The following is a 14,855-nucleotide window of genomic DNA, read 5'->3' as shown; positions in this document are numbered from 1 at the left end:
CGTTTTTGTGTATGCTAGAATATTCCAGTAAATGCCGTTTATCACGGAATCTATATATTTTCCTTGAAAACGAGGGCTTTTCAAAATGCTATAAAACGAAAATGAACCGATAAAAAAACAATCCGTTTCGACAATGTTGACTGCAAACAAGTCATTGATAAACGACAGGCAGATTAGACACATAGCCATAATTTAAGAGAGAGATTATGCGATCACAACGCTATCATTGAAGTGGGTGCTGGCATTCAACAGGGTTTCCAATGTTAAATGGCTGGCACTCAAACTGTTCAGAGGCTGAAAAAAGTGACAGTGCTGAGAGAGTTAATATAAAAAGTGCAACAGTAGAATAAATCAACGTAAGGTACTTAAAATACTTAAAATGAATATATAAATATATACAATAAAATCTGAATGACTAAATAGTGTTCATGAGTCTGATGGCTTGGTGAAAGTACGAGTCCTTGAGCCTGCTGGACCTGGCTCTGAGGCTGCGGTAACGCCTCCCGGAAGGCAGCAGTTGGAACAAGCTGTTGTTGGGGTGGCTGGGGTCTTTTATGATCTTCCGGGCCTTGCTAATGCACCGACTGTTGTAGATGTCTTGTATGCAGGGGAGCTTACAGCCGCAGATTTTCTGAGCTGTCTTAACAACTCTCTGTATTAGTATTGTAGAGCGCACGCAGGATGCTAGGCCCCATGCCAAACTTTTTGAGTCTTCTCAAGTGGAAGAAGCGTCGTTGGGCTTTCTTCACAACCTGATCCGCATGGTTGTCCCATTTCAGGTCGTCGGTAATGTTGACTCCGAGGAACCTGACCTGGCCCACTCTCTCCACAGCAGCACCTCCAATTGTGATGGGGGCCAGCTCCGTCTTCCTCCCCCTCCTGAAGTCCACCACTTTGGTTTTGGCGATGTTGAGCGAGGTTGTTATCCTCGCTCCACTGTGCCAGGTTGTCGACCTCCCTCCCGTACGACGACTCGTCCCCATCAGTGATCAAGCCCACCACAGTTGTATCGTCGGCAAACTTGACCACCAGGTTAGAGTGGTGTATAGACACTAGGGCTGACCCCTATTAGTCGAATGGTCGACTAATCGGTCGAAAGGAGCCGTAGTCAACTACCAACCTCTTAGGGGGCTTTCTCACTAACCATTCGGGGTCGAATCACAGCCCGATCGCACCAGAAAAGGGTGTGATCGTCCTACTGAGAACGCTCCCCCGCGTCCCCGGGGACGCTGATTCGCTCCAAACCTGGACCGCTGGAATAGGTGGTTCCGGGTGTGCACCAGTGGGAGCGGGGGGCGTGGTGTACAAGCTTGTACCAAAACACGGGAGAGGCTTGCTGTATCAACTTGCTGACACACACAACGTCATTACTGTAATGCTTTCATGCTTGCTTGAATTTTGGGCAGATAAAAACATACAGCAACAACTGGACAATACCCACAAAAACGATATTTATGGGCAATTTGGCGAGTTCAGACCTCAACCAAACAAGCATGTTGAGCCTCACGGGCCACGGCTCAGTGGATGAAAACATGAAGCCACGTTACAAGCACAAGACTTCCCTGGCTCGCATTAGACCTGGCAATTTTTTTGCCATTGCTATGTCTACTATACATTGGTTTCTTGTTCGAATGCATTTATTTCTATAGACCAGTGGTGCCCAACCAGTCGGCCGTGATCGACCGGTAGATCAATGACATGCAATATAATTGACGCGAGCGATGGGCTAATGTTAGCTGCTAACTAGTAATAAATAGGCTAGCGTTAACCCTGGAAAACGCTCAAAGCGGACTCCACGACACCAGTTACATTTGTGAGAAAAGGGGGTGGGTTATATTAACGACACTTGACAACAGAGGTTCAAATATAACTTCATATTTATTGGTTATTTGTTTCTTTATAGCAGCATCCAGTTTCCACCACCGTGTGTTAAAACTCTTCCTGTGTTGACGTTAGAGCGTGACATCATCGCTACGGCAGCTTACACGCTCAAAACGCAAACCGTAAACAAAACCCGGAGCGCACCAAGACTGCAGTGTGTACACAAACTAGAGGGGGGAGAGGGAGGGGGGAAGTTCGCACCCAAGGACGGAGCGAGGACGGAGCGGAGCTGATTCGACCCTGAATTTATAAAAAAAAAAAATATCATTCTTTCCAAAAGAAAAGAGGCCTAGAAGTGTGGCTAACGCTAATGGCACACATACCAGAGGCTAACTGCCTAAGAAAACAGGCACAGAGGCACTGAAAGAGGATTTCACCCATCTAATGAACACACTAGACTAGACAAATATCAAGATGTATCCATCAGTGGACCAATTGCATGCTTTTGCAGAGGACAAGAAGCCTTCCGTCGACTCCTTCAGACATTAAGCACCCCCACAGTTCAAATGGAATGATGAAAAAAGAATATATATATATAAAATAAAAAAATAATTATACTTTTTTTTCCAGCCAATCATAGTCGATTATCCAAATCCTTAGTTGGGGACAGCCCTAATAGACACGCAGTCGTGTGTATACAGGGAGTACAGGAGGGGGCTCAGGACACAGCCCTGAGGAGCTCCAGTGCTCAGGGTCAGAGGAGCGGAGGTGATGGAGCCTATCCTCACTACCTGTCGCCTTTCAGACCGGAAGTCCAGGATGAGGGTGCACAGTTCAGGGGTGAAGCCTAGATTGGTGAGTTTGATGACCAGTTTGGAGGGGATTATTGTAGTCGACAAACAGCAATCTGGCATATGTGTTTTTGTTTTCTAGGTGAGTGAGGGTGCTATGGAGTACTGTGGATATGTCACCATCAGTGGATCTGTTTCCACGATAGGCATACTGGTGCTGGTCTATGTGCTTTTCGAAGCACTTACTCACAATGGGGGTGAGGGCAATAGGGCGCCAATCATTTAGGCATGTTATCTTGCCTTTTTTGGGGATAGGCACAATCGTGGAGGACTTAAAGCAGGAGGGGAATAAACAGAGGGAGAATGAGAGGTTGAATGTGTGTGAACACACCCGCCAATTTAATCATTTCAATATCTAATTAATTATCAATGTATGATTTATTAGTGCAACAATATACCAGTTATATGTAGGGCTGACCTTCGATTTTTTTTTTGGGAATTCGAAGCTTTGGGGCCGAGATTCGATTTTAATTCGAAGCTTCGAATAAATCTTCTTTAATTATAAATATATATATATATATATATATATATATATATATATATATTTTTTTTTTATTTTTATTTTTTTTATGTTGTGGGACTTGTACAGCACTTTGTTCAACTTTGTCAGTGCTGTAAAGTTTAAACCTTTTTAAATCTTAGACAAACTAAACACTTTGCTTCCATGAAATATTGTAAGCCGTCATTTGAGGCTTTATAAAAGCAGCACAATGAACACAAATCTGTCAGTGCCGAGTCCGACCTCATCTTAAATAACAAACAGCATTGCTTGTTGTAATTAACAAAGAGAGGCAGAGTTGATTTAAAGAGAACTAGGGGGGATAATATCAACAATTGAGTGGTTCCTATAGTGATCTGGGTCAAATAGCTGTGGTCAAAGACAGCACTGCTTATAGCCAGCTGAGAGCAGCCAGGTCAGAGAGGTAGAGGTGGTGGAGGAGGAGGCGGTCAGAGAGAGAGTGTGTTAGCAGGCAGTCTGTCTCCACGATAGTAAGCAGAGTGTGTGCATGCCAAGGTCGTTGAGCACATAACACTGATAAGGACTGCAGAATGGTCAGAATAGAAAAGTGGTTGACATCCATAGAACAGACGTCTAGTGTGTGTTTAAAGGTGAATAGCAGTTGCCATGGCAGCGTCACATAGTAACGAGGAAAGTGGGCGGGCTCCCGTTGCTAGGGAGAAGAAGTTATAATGAGAGTGTCTTCCGGGTGTACGTTAGAATGAGAAACGAACCACACCGAAGAGCGCACGCTGGGTGGGGGAGGGGAGTGACACCTCATCACTAGCTTCGGCTAGCAGATATGGTTGTTGGCTACGACAAGGCCGCGACGACCACCGAGTGGGGTAACAGGAGATCATTAGAATAATGAATTTAGAGTTCCATCAAAGACTTTTCAAGGACAATACGAGATGGGTAACATCTGAGGCTTTTGTTTATGTAATAAACAACGGGTTCCAAGAAAGGTAAAATGTCTGACGGTGTGAATTATTATGATTACGGATTGCATTAAAGGGGAATGACAAAGATTGTACAGCCAGTATGAGAAGACGTCAAAGAAATAAACACAACGCAGAAATACACAAGCCAACAGATGAAGAGGTGATACTGGCTGATTGATCGAAATCTAACAGCAGGGACTCTCTCTCTCTGTTTCACAGTGAAGTAGAGCAGGCAGGACAGCGCCGCGGTGTTTGTTTTGTTTCCTTCTCCCCAAGATGCACAGTTTATCGGGTCACTTCTAAATTTGGTCTTGCGTTTGGTCCGATGAGCATTCACACCACAAAAGTACGCACCAGGGTTCACTTGGAAGCAAACCGAGACCTATGTTTTCAGGCGGATCAGAGTTCGCTTTTTTGGTCCGCACCAGAGTTTGACTGAGCATTCACACAATGCCAAACCAAGCGGACTATCCGAGGAAACGAACTCTGGTCCGTCTGGTCCGGACCAAACAGCTCTGGTGTGAAAGCGACCTCAGGCTCCCCAGACCCACAAGGGCTGAACATGGGACACACTCACCAGACAGGAGCCAAACGCCTGAAACAGTCATCCTTACTGTAATAACAAGGCCAACATTCCCCTGACCATGACAACACATTAAGTTTTAGTAGTGGACATGCTTTAGATTTAACATTCTACGGGCGCCCCAGTGGCGAACCACATAGCGCGCTCAGCCGCGACACGGCCGACCCGGGTTCGACTCCCGAACCCGTCGTTATTTGCCGAATGTCTTCCCCCCACTCTGTCTCCCATTCCTCCTCTGTCTCTCTCTACTGGACTGCCCAGTAGCAATAAAGCGATAAAACGCCGAAAATAAATCTTTATAAGATTTAACATTCTACAGTATTTTCTAAAAAGCGAGGGTTTGATGTCGAAGTTGAATTGAATTACAATTAAGAGCACTTAGTCTGTGTACTATTTGTTGTAATAACTGTTGAGGTCATCAGTGGCTGATGTGGGGTTAACATGTGAGTTTTAGTGTTTAGTGTTTCACAACACAGACTGGATTGTGTTCCGCGACACAGATAACATTAATGCCTACACGGAGACAGTGCTGGACTATGTCTGTACTAGGGTGAAAGAAACAATCCCCACTACCAAAATGAAAGTTTACCCAAATCAAAAACCCTGGGTAGACAAATCCGTCCGTGAAGCTCTGAGAGAGCGCACCAAAGCATACAATGACGGCCTAGTGGCAGGCAACATGAATGACCACAAGGTGGCGCGACACAACGTAAGGAGGACAGTGTCAGAGGCCAAACGGCGCTACAGGGATAAAATTGAACTCCAGTTTGAACAAGCTGACTCTAGAGCTATGTGGCAGGGGCTCAAAACGATGACAGACTACAAAGGCGCCTCCCTCAAACTGAACAGTGACATCTCCTTAGCAAACGACCTCAATACCTTCTATGCGAGGTTTGATGCTGGTAATAACAACACCAGCTCACAAGCCTCGGCAATGGGGGGGGGGGGGGGTCGGCTGCTGATGGAGGCGCAGTGTTCAGGGTAACAGAGCATGAGGTGAGGCGGACCTTTAAAAAAGTGAATATCAGGAAGGCAGCAGGTCCGGACGGCATCCCCGGCCGCGTCCTAAAAGTCTGTGCCGACCAACTGGCCCCAGTATTCACTGACATATTTAACCTGTCCTTAGAACAGGCTGTCATCCCCACCTGCCTGAAGAAGTCCACTATTATCCCTGTACCCAAAAAATCCAAGCCTGCTTGCCTCAACGATTACCACCCTGTAGCTCTCACCTCCATAGCCATGAAGTGCTTTGAGAAGCTAGTAAAGGGCTACATCTGCTCCTCCCTCCCCATCAACATGGACCCCCTGCAATTTGCATACCGCCCCAACAGGTCCACGGAGGACGCCATATCCCATGTGCTGCACACAGCAGCATCACACCTGGACAAGAGGCAGGGGAACTATGTGAGAATGCTATTCATCGACTACAGCTCGGCATTCAATACCATAGTCCCCTCCATACTCATAGCCAAGCTCAGGGACCTGGGCTTGGGCTATGACCTCTGCCAGTGGGTCTTGGACTTCCTGACTGGCAGACCCCAGGTGGTGAGAGCAGGCAACTGCACCTCCTCATCCATCACCCTCAACATAGGGGCCCCCCAGGGCTGTGTTCTGAGTCCCCTCCTCTACTCCCTGTACACACACGACTGTGTGGCTCAGCGGAGTAGCAATACAATCGTCAAATTTGCTGACGACACAGTGGTGGTGGGCCTGATCTCTGCCAACGACGAGAGGGCCTACCTGGAAGAGGTCAAGGTCCTGGCGGGATGGTGCCAGGAAAACAGCCTCTCCCTGAACGTCAGCAAAACAAAGGAGATGATTGTGGACTTCAGGAGGTCGGGGGTCAAGGACTACAGCCCCCTCAGCATCGACGGGGCACCGGTTGAGAGAGTCAACAGCTTCAAGTACCTCGGAGCCTACATATCCGAGGACTTGACATGGACCACACACATTAACAGTGTGGTGAAGAAGGCACGACAACGCCTCTACTTCCTCAGGCGCCTAAGGAAGTTCCAAGTCAGCCAGAAGATCCTTAAGAACTTCTACTCATGTACAATAGAGAGCATCTTGACCGGCAACATCACCTCCTGGTTTGGGAATAGCACTGCAAAAGACCAAAGCAGACTACAAAGAGTGACACGTTCAGCCGAACGCACAATTGGAGGGGGGCTCCCCACCCTCCAGAACATTTACTACAAGCGTTGCAAGGGGAAGGCTAAGAGAATTATTAAGGACTCGAGCCACCCGAACAACTGCCTCTTTGAACTGCTGCCGTCAGGCAAGCGATACAGGAGTCTCAAGGCGAGCACAGAAAGACTCAGAAGTAGCTTCTATCCCCAGGCCATCAGGCTGCTAAACGAACAATGAATGAACACTACACAACAACAACCACCAAACACACATAGCACACACATCCACACGCACACACTCACTTTAAACAAACACACTGTAGCACCCACTACACACACTTTATAGCACACACCCACTTTAAACAAACACACTGTAGCACCCACTCCCCACACTTTATATTTATGGATGAAGGATTGCACTACAACTCGTACACCTCACTGTAAATTGTACCTAAAATTGTACCTCATCCCATTTCTGCTTTGCACTAGATAGTACTGTACATTAGTACACTGCATAGTATTGTGTATTGTATATTATATGGTAACTCAGAACATTGTACATATGTCTATACCGAACACTGTGACCTCATTTTCTTCTTCTAAATTCATGCTATATTATGTTATTATGTTATTTGATACTATCTTGTCTAGCACAGTCTCTGGAGCGTAACAGTAAGAAGCATTTTGTATGAAAGTATTCTGTACTTCTGTATGACAACTATTAAAGAACTTGAACTTGAACTTAGTTCCTTAGTTTAAGGTTAAGTTCAGACAGAGTAGGGTTTGGTGAGAAAGAGAGGCTGTGGTTACAGTGTGATAAGTCCCTTAGTTTAAGGTTAAGTTCCGACAGAGTAGGGTTTGGTGAGAAAGAGAGGCTGTGGTTAAAGTGTGATAAGTCCCTTAGTTTAAGGTTACGTTTAGTTTAAACAGAATAGGGTTTGGTGAGAAAGAGAGGCTGTGGTTAAAGTGTGATACGTTCCTTAGTTTAAGGTTACGTTTAGTTTAAACAGAATAGGGTTTGGTGAGAAAGAGAGGCTGTGGTTAAAGTGTGATACGTTCCTTAGTTTAAGGTTAAGTTTAGTTTAGAGAGAGTGTGATTTGGTGTGAAACAGAGACTGTGGTTAAAGTGTGATTAGGTTCCTTAGTTTAAGGTTACGTTTAGTTTAGAGAGAGTAGGGTTTGGTAAGAAAGAGAGGCGTGAGATTAAAGTGTGTGGAATACTTTGACATAGAATAAATCAAATCAAATCAAATCAAATTTATTTATAGGGCCCGACAACACACGTTAATGTCCCCATGGGCCGTACAGGTCTTCTTTAAATAAGTCAAGAAGAAAACATAACAATAAGTCAAGAACAGAACAAGAACACCATAAGGTCCAAACATTTTTAGATGAATGCAAATAAATGAAAGAATGCAAGCACTCCCAGACATACCCCACGCTAGACTTAGTCATTATGTCCGTTATTTTAATTAACCCCAGAAATTGTCACAATTTGGGGGAAAGTTTTCTGTATTGCTGCGTCAGTTAACTGGAAAAAGAAGAATGCTAGTATTATTTTCATTTCTAGAATTTAACCACAAATTATAGTTGCTGTACCCATTGGTCTCAAAGAGGAATGTTAACTAAACAAGCTATTTTAATGGTAGCCTACCTGGTAAAGAAAACACTAAAAGACTCAGATTCAGACGTATTCCTTTATATTGTAAATATGCATGAACCAGCACTGGAGTTTACCTGAGCCCAGTGGTTCTTGAATACAATCATGCAGGTCTCCGGGTCCACCCCTTTCAGGACCAGAGACTGCCCATCTCGGTTTCCGTTGGCAACCATGGAGGCCATCATGGTGACCAGGTCATACGTGGACTAAACCATGTCACAGGAAGGAGAGGTAGGCCTCACAGCTGACTGGGTGCACCCATTACCAAGGGGGGATGGGTGAGTAGAGAGGAGCTGCAGACACACAAAACCAATCAAACAATTTAATGATGTGGAAAAAATAGGAACTACTGTTGCCTTATAATATACAAGAATGTTGTCACATGAAAACTTTCTAAATCCAATTGAGCTGTTTTTTTATAATTTTTATTTTTAGTAGAGAGAGAGAGAGAGAGAGAGAGAGAGAGAGATAGAGAGATAGAGAGATAGAGAGATAGAGAGAGAGAGAGATAGAGAGAGAGAGAGAGAGAGAGAGAGAGAGAGAGAGAGAGAGAGAGAGAGAGAGAGAGAGAGAGAGAGAGAGAGAGAGAGAGAAAGAGAGAGAAAGAGAGAGAAAGAGGGACAGACACAGAAACACACACAGTGACACAGAAACACACACACACACAGCCAGAGTGCCTCTCCTCCCTCTCTGCTTGGCTACACAGTAACTACAACGGTATGACAAGCATGCAGGAGAGAGAGAAAACAATACCAGACCAAAAGCACATGACACAATCCGGGGAGAGAAAGGGACACGTATACACAGACAGCTGAACACAGGCGTTAGCTGAACACAAATGTTAGCTGAACACAGAAGTTAGCTGAACACAGGCGTTAGCTGAACACAGGCGTTAGCTGAACACAGGCCAGGGCTGTACGCTAAGCTTTTTCACTAGGGGCACACTTGCCCCTAAATGAGACATTTAGGGGCAAAAAATATTTTTTAGGGGCAAATTTTTAAATAACAATTTTACCATTATTAAAAAAATATGTTCCTCCTGCCTCATTACTGTGGTCCTTTTATTTAACATTTAAGTGCGTTTGTTTTCAGGTTTGTATCTTTTATAATGAACCAACCGAGAAAGTGTGTAAATCACTAATAGAACAAAAACAACAAACTGTGTGTGTGCGCGCACTTGTGTAGTGCTCCTTGAATGAGATCACCACAACACACACACCATTGCATTAATCAGGAGGACAAGAAACTCTGCATACATTTGTTTCACAATGAAAAGTGCTTTAGAAATCAAATGAATTATTATTGTAAATAACCCCATGAAAGGTTTATTATTTGTATGGGTAATTACCTGCTTCATATTTGTGATGTTACTGGTTTCAGTGTGTGCCTAAAGTGATCAATGTGTTGGGCCGTTTATAGAGATCTATGCCAATTAATGTTTATGTATATCCGAGACTTTTTTTAGTAAGAATTGAGAGGTATTTGTATATGTGACCTTTATTTTGAAAACCGTGTTGCGACGCAACCTTATTTACATTTGCGCTTTTGACAGTGAAATGTTCAGTCCAACTTAGCTCGAAGGAAAGACTAATCAAAAAGGTTTAATTGACCCGTATGAGGCTCTTACGGTAGGACTTTGATTGTTTATAGAAGTGGAATGTAATATGCTAAACGAGAAATAAACAGTTTGTGACAGCCAGTAAAGTTGCAAGCCACTTTCATTTCATATACGGGGACACCGTGACAATTATTAGTATTATCTTATTTGCATATTGTCTCATTATTAGATAGATAGATAGGTTGATATTTTATAAATTTAAGTAGACAGTATTTCACGTCCTAATAGTGGGCTACTACTACTACGCACCTAATGCATGGCTGAACCTGAACGTTAGAAGTGTCCGTGTCCCCGTCAATCAATCATCACATCATCACGTCAATCATCATCATCTTATCATCTCTCCACATCGGACGTGGTTGTCATAAGATGGACTGATATCCACTCCGTTGTTCTTGCAGAGCAAAATTTGTATCTTAAATGTATTGAAATGAGGTGCTTCTTTGGCGATGCAATAGTCCATATTGAAAGGAAGAGAGGCCACATTCAGTTTCGTTTTGCTAGGAATTATGGGATTTGGTGTTGGATGTATAGACTACGCAGATAGGGACATGGTCTTTAATCGCACGATAGACTACAAGTACCAAGTATATAGCGTGACCCAGATTCACTCCACACGCAAATCTTTTTTTTCACTCAGGCTATCGGTGATCGCAGTAAGTTCATTCATTGCCGACAGATTCTTTCATAGCACCACGACATTGTGTCGCACTGACAGCTCGCGTGAGTGGCGTCATCACACGCCTTGGATAATTTAGGAGTGAAATGCGAATGCAAGGCTTGAAAGCACTACTCGCAAGCCCGCCCCCAGATAATATTTACCAATCGCAACGGCCAATTAAAGGGGCAATTCGCGATCATATCATCGCAGTGTACAGGCCTGCAGGCGTTAGCTGAACACAGATGTTAGCTGAACAGACACTGAACACAGATGTTAGTTGAACACAGACACTGAACACAGACGTTAGCTGAACACAGACATTAGCTGAACACAGACATTAGCTGAACACAGATATTAGCTTTCCCAGCTGGCTGCCACATTCTAGACCTTCAGGATCGGGTCATCAAATCACTTCTGGAATGCCTCGTTATGTCGCTACAATGCCAAGTGGATTCCAGAATTCCGGATGGGGGCCCTGACATCACTGTCATTAGAGAAACGACTTGTGACACATCAGCGGGTGAATGACATTACCACTGCTTGCTTTTAGTTCAGACTGTTATGATATGCAGAAGCCATGCCAATGCCAAGCCATGAGAAAATATTTTGTCACATTGTCTCTCTGCATTGCTCACATTGCTTGTCTGTACATAGAGTTACTGGTGATTATGTTAGCTAAAAATAGCTTAAAGCTACTTTGGAGGTCTTTTCCAACATTTCAGGTTACTTGAAATGCTTTTCTCCCAAGTGTGCACTTGTGACAGTTACATAATACAAGGACAGACTTGAGCTGGAAATAGTAGCCTAGTAAGATCATTGTTGTTTCTCAGGCACAGCGAGGACCATGACAGTTAAATGCTACTAACACTGGGAGTGGAAAGAGTGAGGTGCCTTAATTCCAAACATGTAAATTGCTTTGGAACAGGGACAACTCCTAGGCTGTCTCCAGTGCTCTATTAGAACATGATGTCATACACACACAGGCCTGCACCTAAAGGAAGAAGATAATGTAAATACCTTATCTCCCCAACGTGTGCTCACGTAAATTAGTGCCTGCGATGAAATTATGTAATTGGCGGAATTCCCTGCATGTGAAACGCACAGCTCTGGAAAATCACAGCAACCTTTAACAGATGCTACCCACCCCTAACCTAGACCTGACTTCAATGTATTCATAAACAATAGGTGGGTAATATACCAATTCAAATGACCTCCATAGACAAAATCACAATTGAACCGAAAAACATGAAACAAAATCTAGTTTTCCATTACTACAGAGCTAGATGTGATTCAATTGTCATCCCAGGTCAAATGGTGTCTGAATCAAGTCACCAGGACAGTGTTGTAAGTAACTGCATGCACAGTATGCTACACAATACATGGGGGACATGTTGCTGTGCCAGTCGCCACGGGAGATCAACTGTAGCAACAAGCAGCAGCGGTCAGACCATTATCACCAAATTAGAGCTTCCATAGTCCCTGCCCCCTAAAACTACCTCTTGACCAATCACGGCACACCACTACTTTTTGAATGAACTCCATGCCCCCTTCCAATACCAAAAGGCTCTAACTTCATATCCAACTGCAGGGCTTTAGGCATGACAGGCAGACAGACACACGCTCACATTTTACACTACACTAACATCTGCTTTCAGTTAAAAGGAGAGAGAGAGAGAGAGAGAGAGAGAGAGAGAGAGAGAGAGAGAGAGAGAGAGAGAGAGAGAGAGAGAGAGAGAGAGAGAGAGAGAGAGAGTGCAGAGAGACTTTGTGGAGGAATGCAGGGGTTGGGGAGTGTATCAGATTTGGTGTCAGTGGAATGCCTACCTCTGCTGGGGCATGGCTGCCTGAAGTAGGGTATTTAAGTTGCTGAACAGCTATGCAGAAACAAACCCCATCCTTGTCCTGTTAGTGAGAGAGAAGAGAGGGAGACTTCTCAGAGAAGAGCGCTTGATATGGTAAAAGTCCAATAAATGTCTGTGAGAGTTGTGGAGGCACGGGAGGAAATGACTGGGTGTGAGTAAGAGGCTTAGAACACCACTGGATGGAGAGAGGAGGGTGGAGGAGAGGAGGAGGAGGAGGAGGAGGAGAAAGAACGAGAGAGAGAGCGGGAGGTAGGGAGAGAAAGAGAATGTTTATGGGGGGATCAATAAAATAGGAGGAGGTGAAACGAAAACCAAACATGTTCTAATGCTGGCACTCTGAGCTAACTGGACACCTGGAGAATTATGTCATAACATGTTAATACGGCCTTATAACTCAAAATATTAAATGTATGCAGTATACATGGCATTCGATATATACTACTAGCAGGTACCCCCAAGATTGTTTTAATGACACACATGCAATTCCGGCTACCGTCGAACCACGGTTAGTAGAAAATGGAATACTACCATACACAGTAGTACCACTGTATAAATACTGCTAAGAGAGTAATACGTATGTCCGATAATTCTAGCGTTACATATAACACACACATACATTTACATTTAGTCATTTAGCTGACACTTTTATCCAAAGCGACTTACAAGTTCTGTACAACAAGTCGTCAGGAAGGGCACAACTCTACACATACCACATGGACTACATTCACGGGCATAGATACATGGTATACAGGGTATACATGGTACTGGGCCGATCAACAAGAAACTCACACACTATATTAAATGGTTCCAGTATTAACATTATCAACTTCTTACTTGGTGATATGAATGTTGATTGGTTGGGTCAGTCAAGTCCAAATAAGAATAAGGTTCTATCTATACTGAATGCATGTAATCTATCCCAAATTGTCAATCTTCCCACCAGGATATGTATAGACAGGGATGGCAGAATTTCATCTACATGCATTGATCATATTTACACGAATGCACCTGGCCAATGCTCAAAGGCAGTCTCGGCCCCTGTAGGTTTTAGTGACCACAACATTATAGCGTTCACGAGAACAACAAAGGTCCCCAAACCAAAAGCTACAATTATAGTCTCACGCTCATATAAACATTTAAATTTAGAAGGTTTTATTAATGAGATGTCAGGTATAAACTGGAACGAGGTTTGTAGTGAGGATGACCCTGAGGCTGCACTCAACTTATTTATGTTGAGATTCATGTGTGTAGCAGATAGACTTATGCACCTTTAAAAAAGTTCACAGTCAAAAACAAGTCTGCGCCATGGATAGATAGTAGCCTAAGAATGTTGATGAAGGGTAGCTAAATTCAGTGAGTTCCAGTTCTGTTCTTTACGAAATCATGTTACTAAGTTGAACAAGTTGGAAAAAAAGGGAGTACTTTAAACAAAAGTTATATGATGCAAGATATGAAGGGAAATACCTATGGAATGTTTTAAATGAAATCATGGGAAGGAAGAAGTCCAATGTCCTTACACCTGTATTTGAATCAAACGGGACCGTACTTACCAAACCATGTGATATTGCTAACCATTTTAATGACTTCTATGTGGGTAAGATAACCAAGCTCAGTTGATCTCAAACCAGTGGCGGCTCTACCACTAGGGGCGCTAGGGCGCCGACCCACCTGCTGGCCAGCTGCTGTTAAATCAGAGAAGAAGAGAATAAAACTTTTCCGTTTTTGTGTTTTATAGCCCTATAAATAATATAAACATGTTTAAAATTAATAATATTTACTCATTTTAAGTATGTTTGTATTTCCAATGCACAATATAACGTTATTATCTAAATTAAAAAAACATCGTTTTCCAGAGCAGGAAGTGACATCACGTTTTTTTTAATTTTTTTTATTTTTTCGTATTTCTCAGGGGGCAATACGCGATAGCGCTCTGCGTGCGCGTCACAGTTTGATCGCTGTCTCCGTCACAGCCAATCAGTGCATACGGCGTTGTGCGTTGAAATATGACTATTATGTTGGAATCCGAGCGCGATTTGAAGCGGTCTAGCCAGCAGCGTGAACTTCCGTGAAGAATTTCCATAGCCGCATTTCGCGGAGACGCTCTCTGATTGGCCGACGCCAGTATTTTTTCCATGGCAGAATTTCACAGAGACGATCTCTGATTGGCCGAATCCAATTTCTAATGTTCTAATGTTCCAATTCTAGCTTCTAGCTTGGTTGAGATAGTTGT

At 43.8% G+C, this 14,855-nt stretch overlaps 1 protein-coding gene across 2 annotated transcripts in view; it reads right to left on the bottom strand.

The window, feature by feature from the left end:
• fhip1aa (FHF complex subunit HOOK interacting protein 1Aa) overlaps positions 1-14,855 on the bottom strand; it is a 104,217-nt gene that overhangs the window by 35,201 nt on the left and 54,161 nt on the right. For both annotated transcript variants that reach the window (XM_084318916.1, XM_084318917.1), the window contains exons 2-3: positions 12,588-12,665; positions 8,562-8,777 (exon numbers count right to left, since the gene is read on the bottom strand). In XM_084318916.1, coding sequence (XP_084175042.1) covers positions 8,562-8,669 — 108 coding nt within the window. In that variant the 5' untranslated portion in view covers positions 8,670-8,777; positions 12,588-12,665. The remainder of the gene's footprint in view (positions 1-8,561; positions 8,778-12,587; positions 12,666-14,855) is intronic.

The sequence above is a fragment of the Notolepis coatsorum genome, assembly GCF_963971535.1.
Source record: "Notolepis coatsorum genome assembly, chromosome: 7".
Taxonomy (NCBI): Eukaryota; Metazoa; Chordata; class Actinopteri; order Aulopiformes; family Paralepididae; genus Notolepis; species Notolepis coatsorum.
Note: the sequence above shows the minus strand (reverse complement) of the source record. Positions and strands in the feature narration are given on the sequence as shown.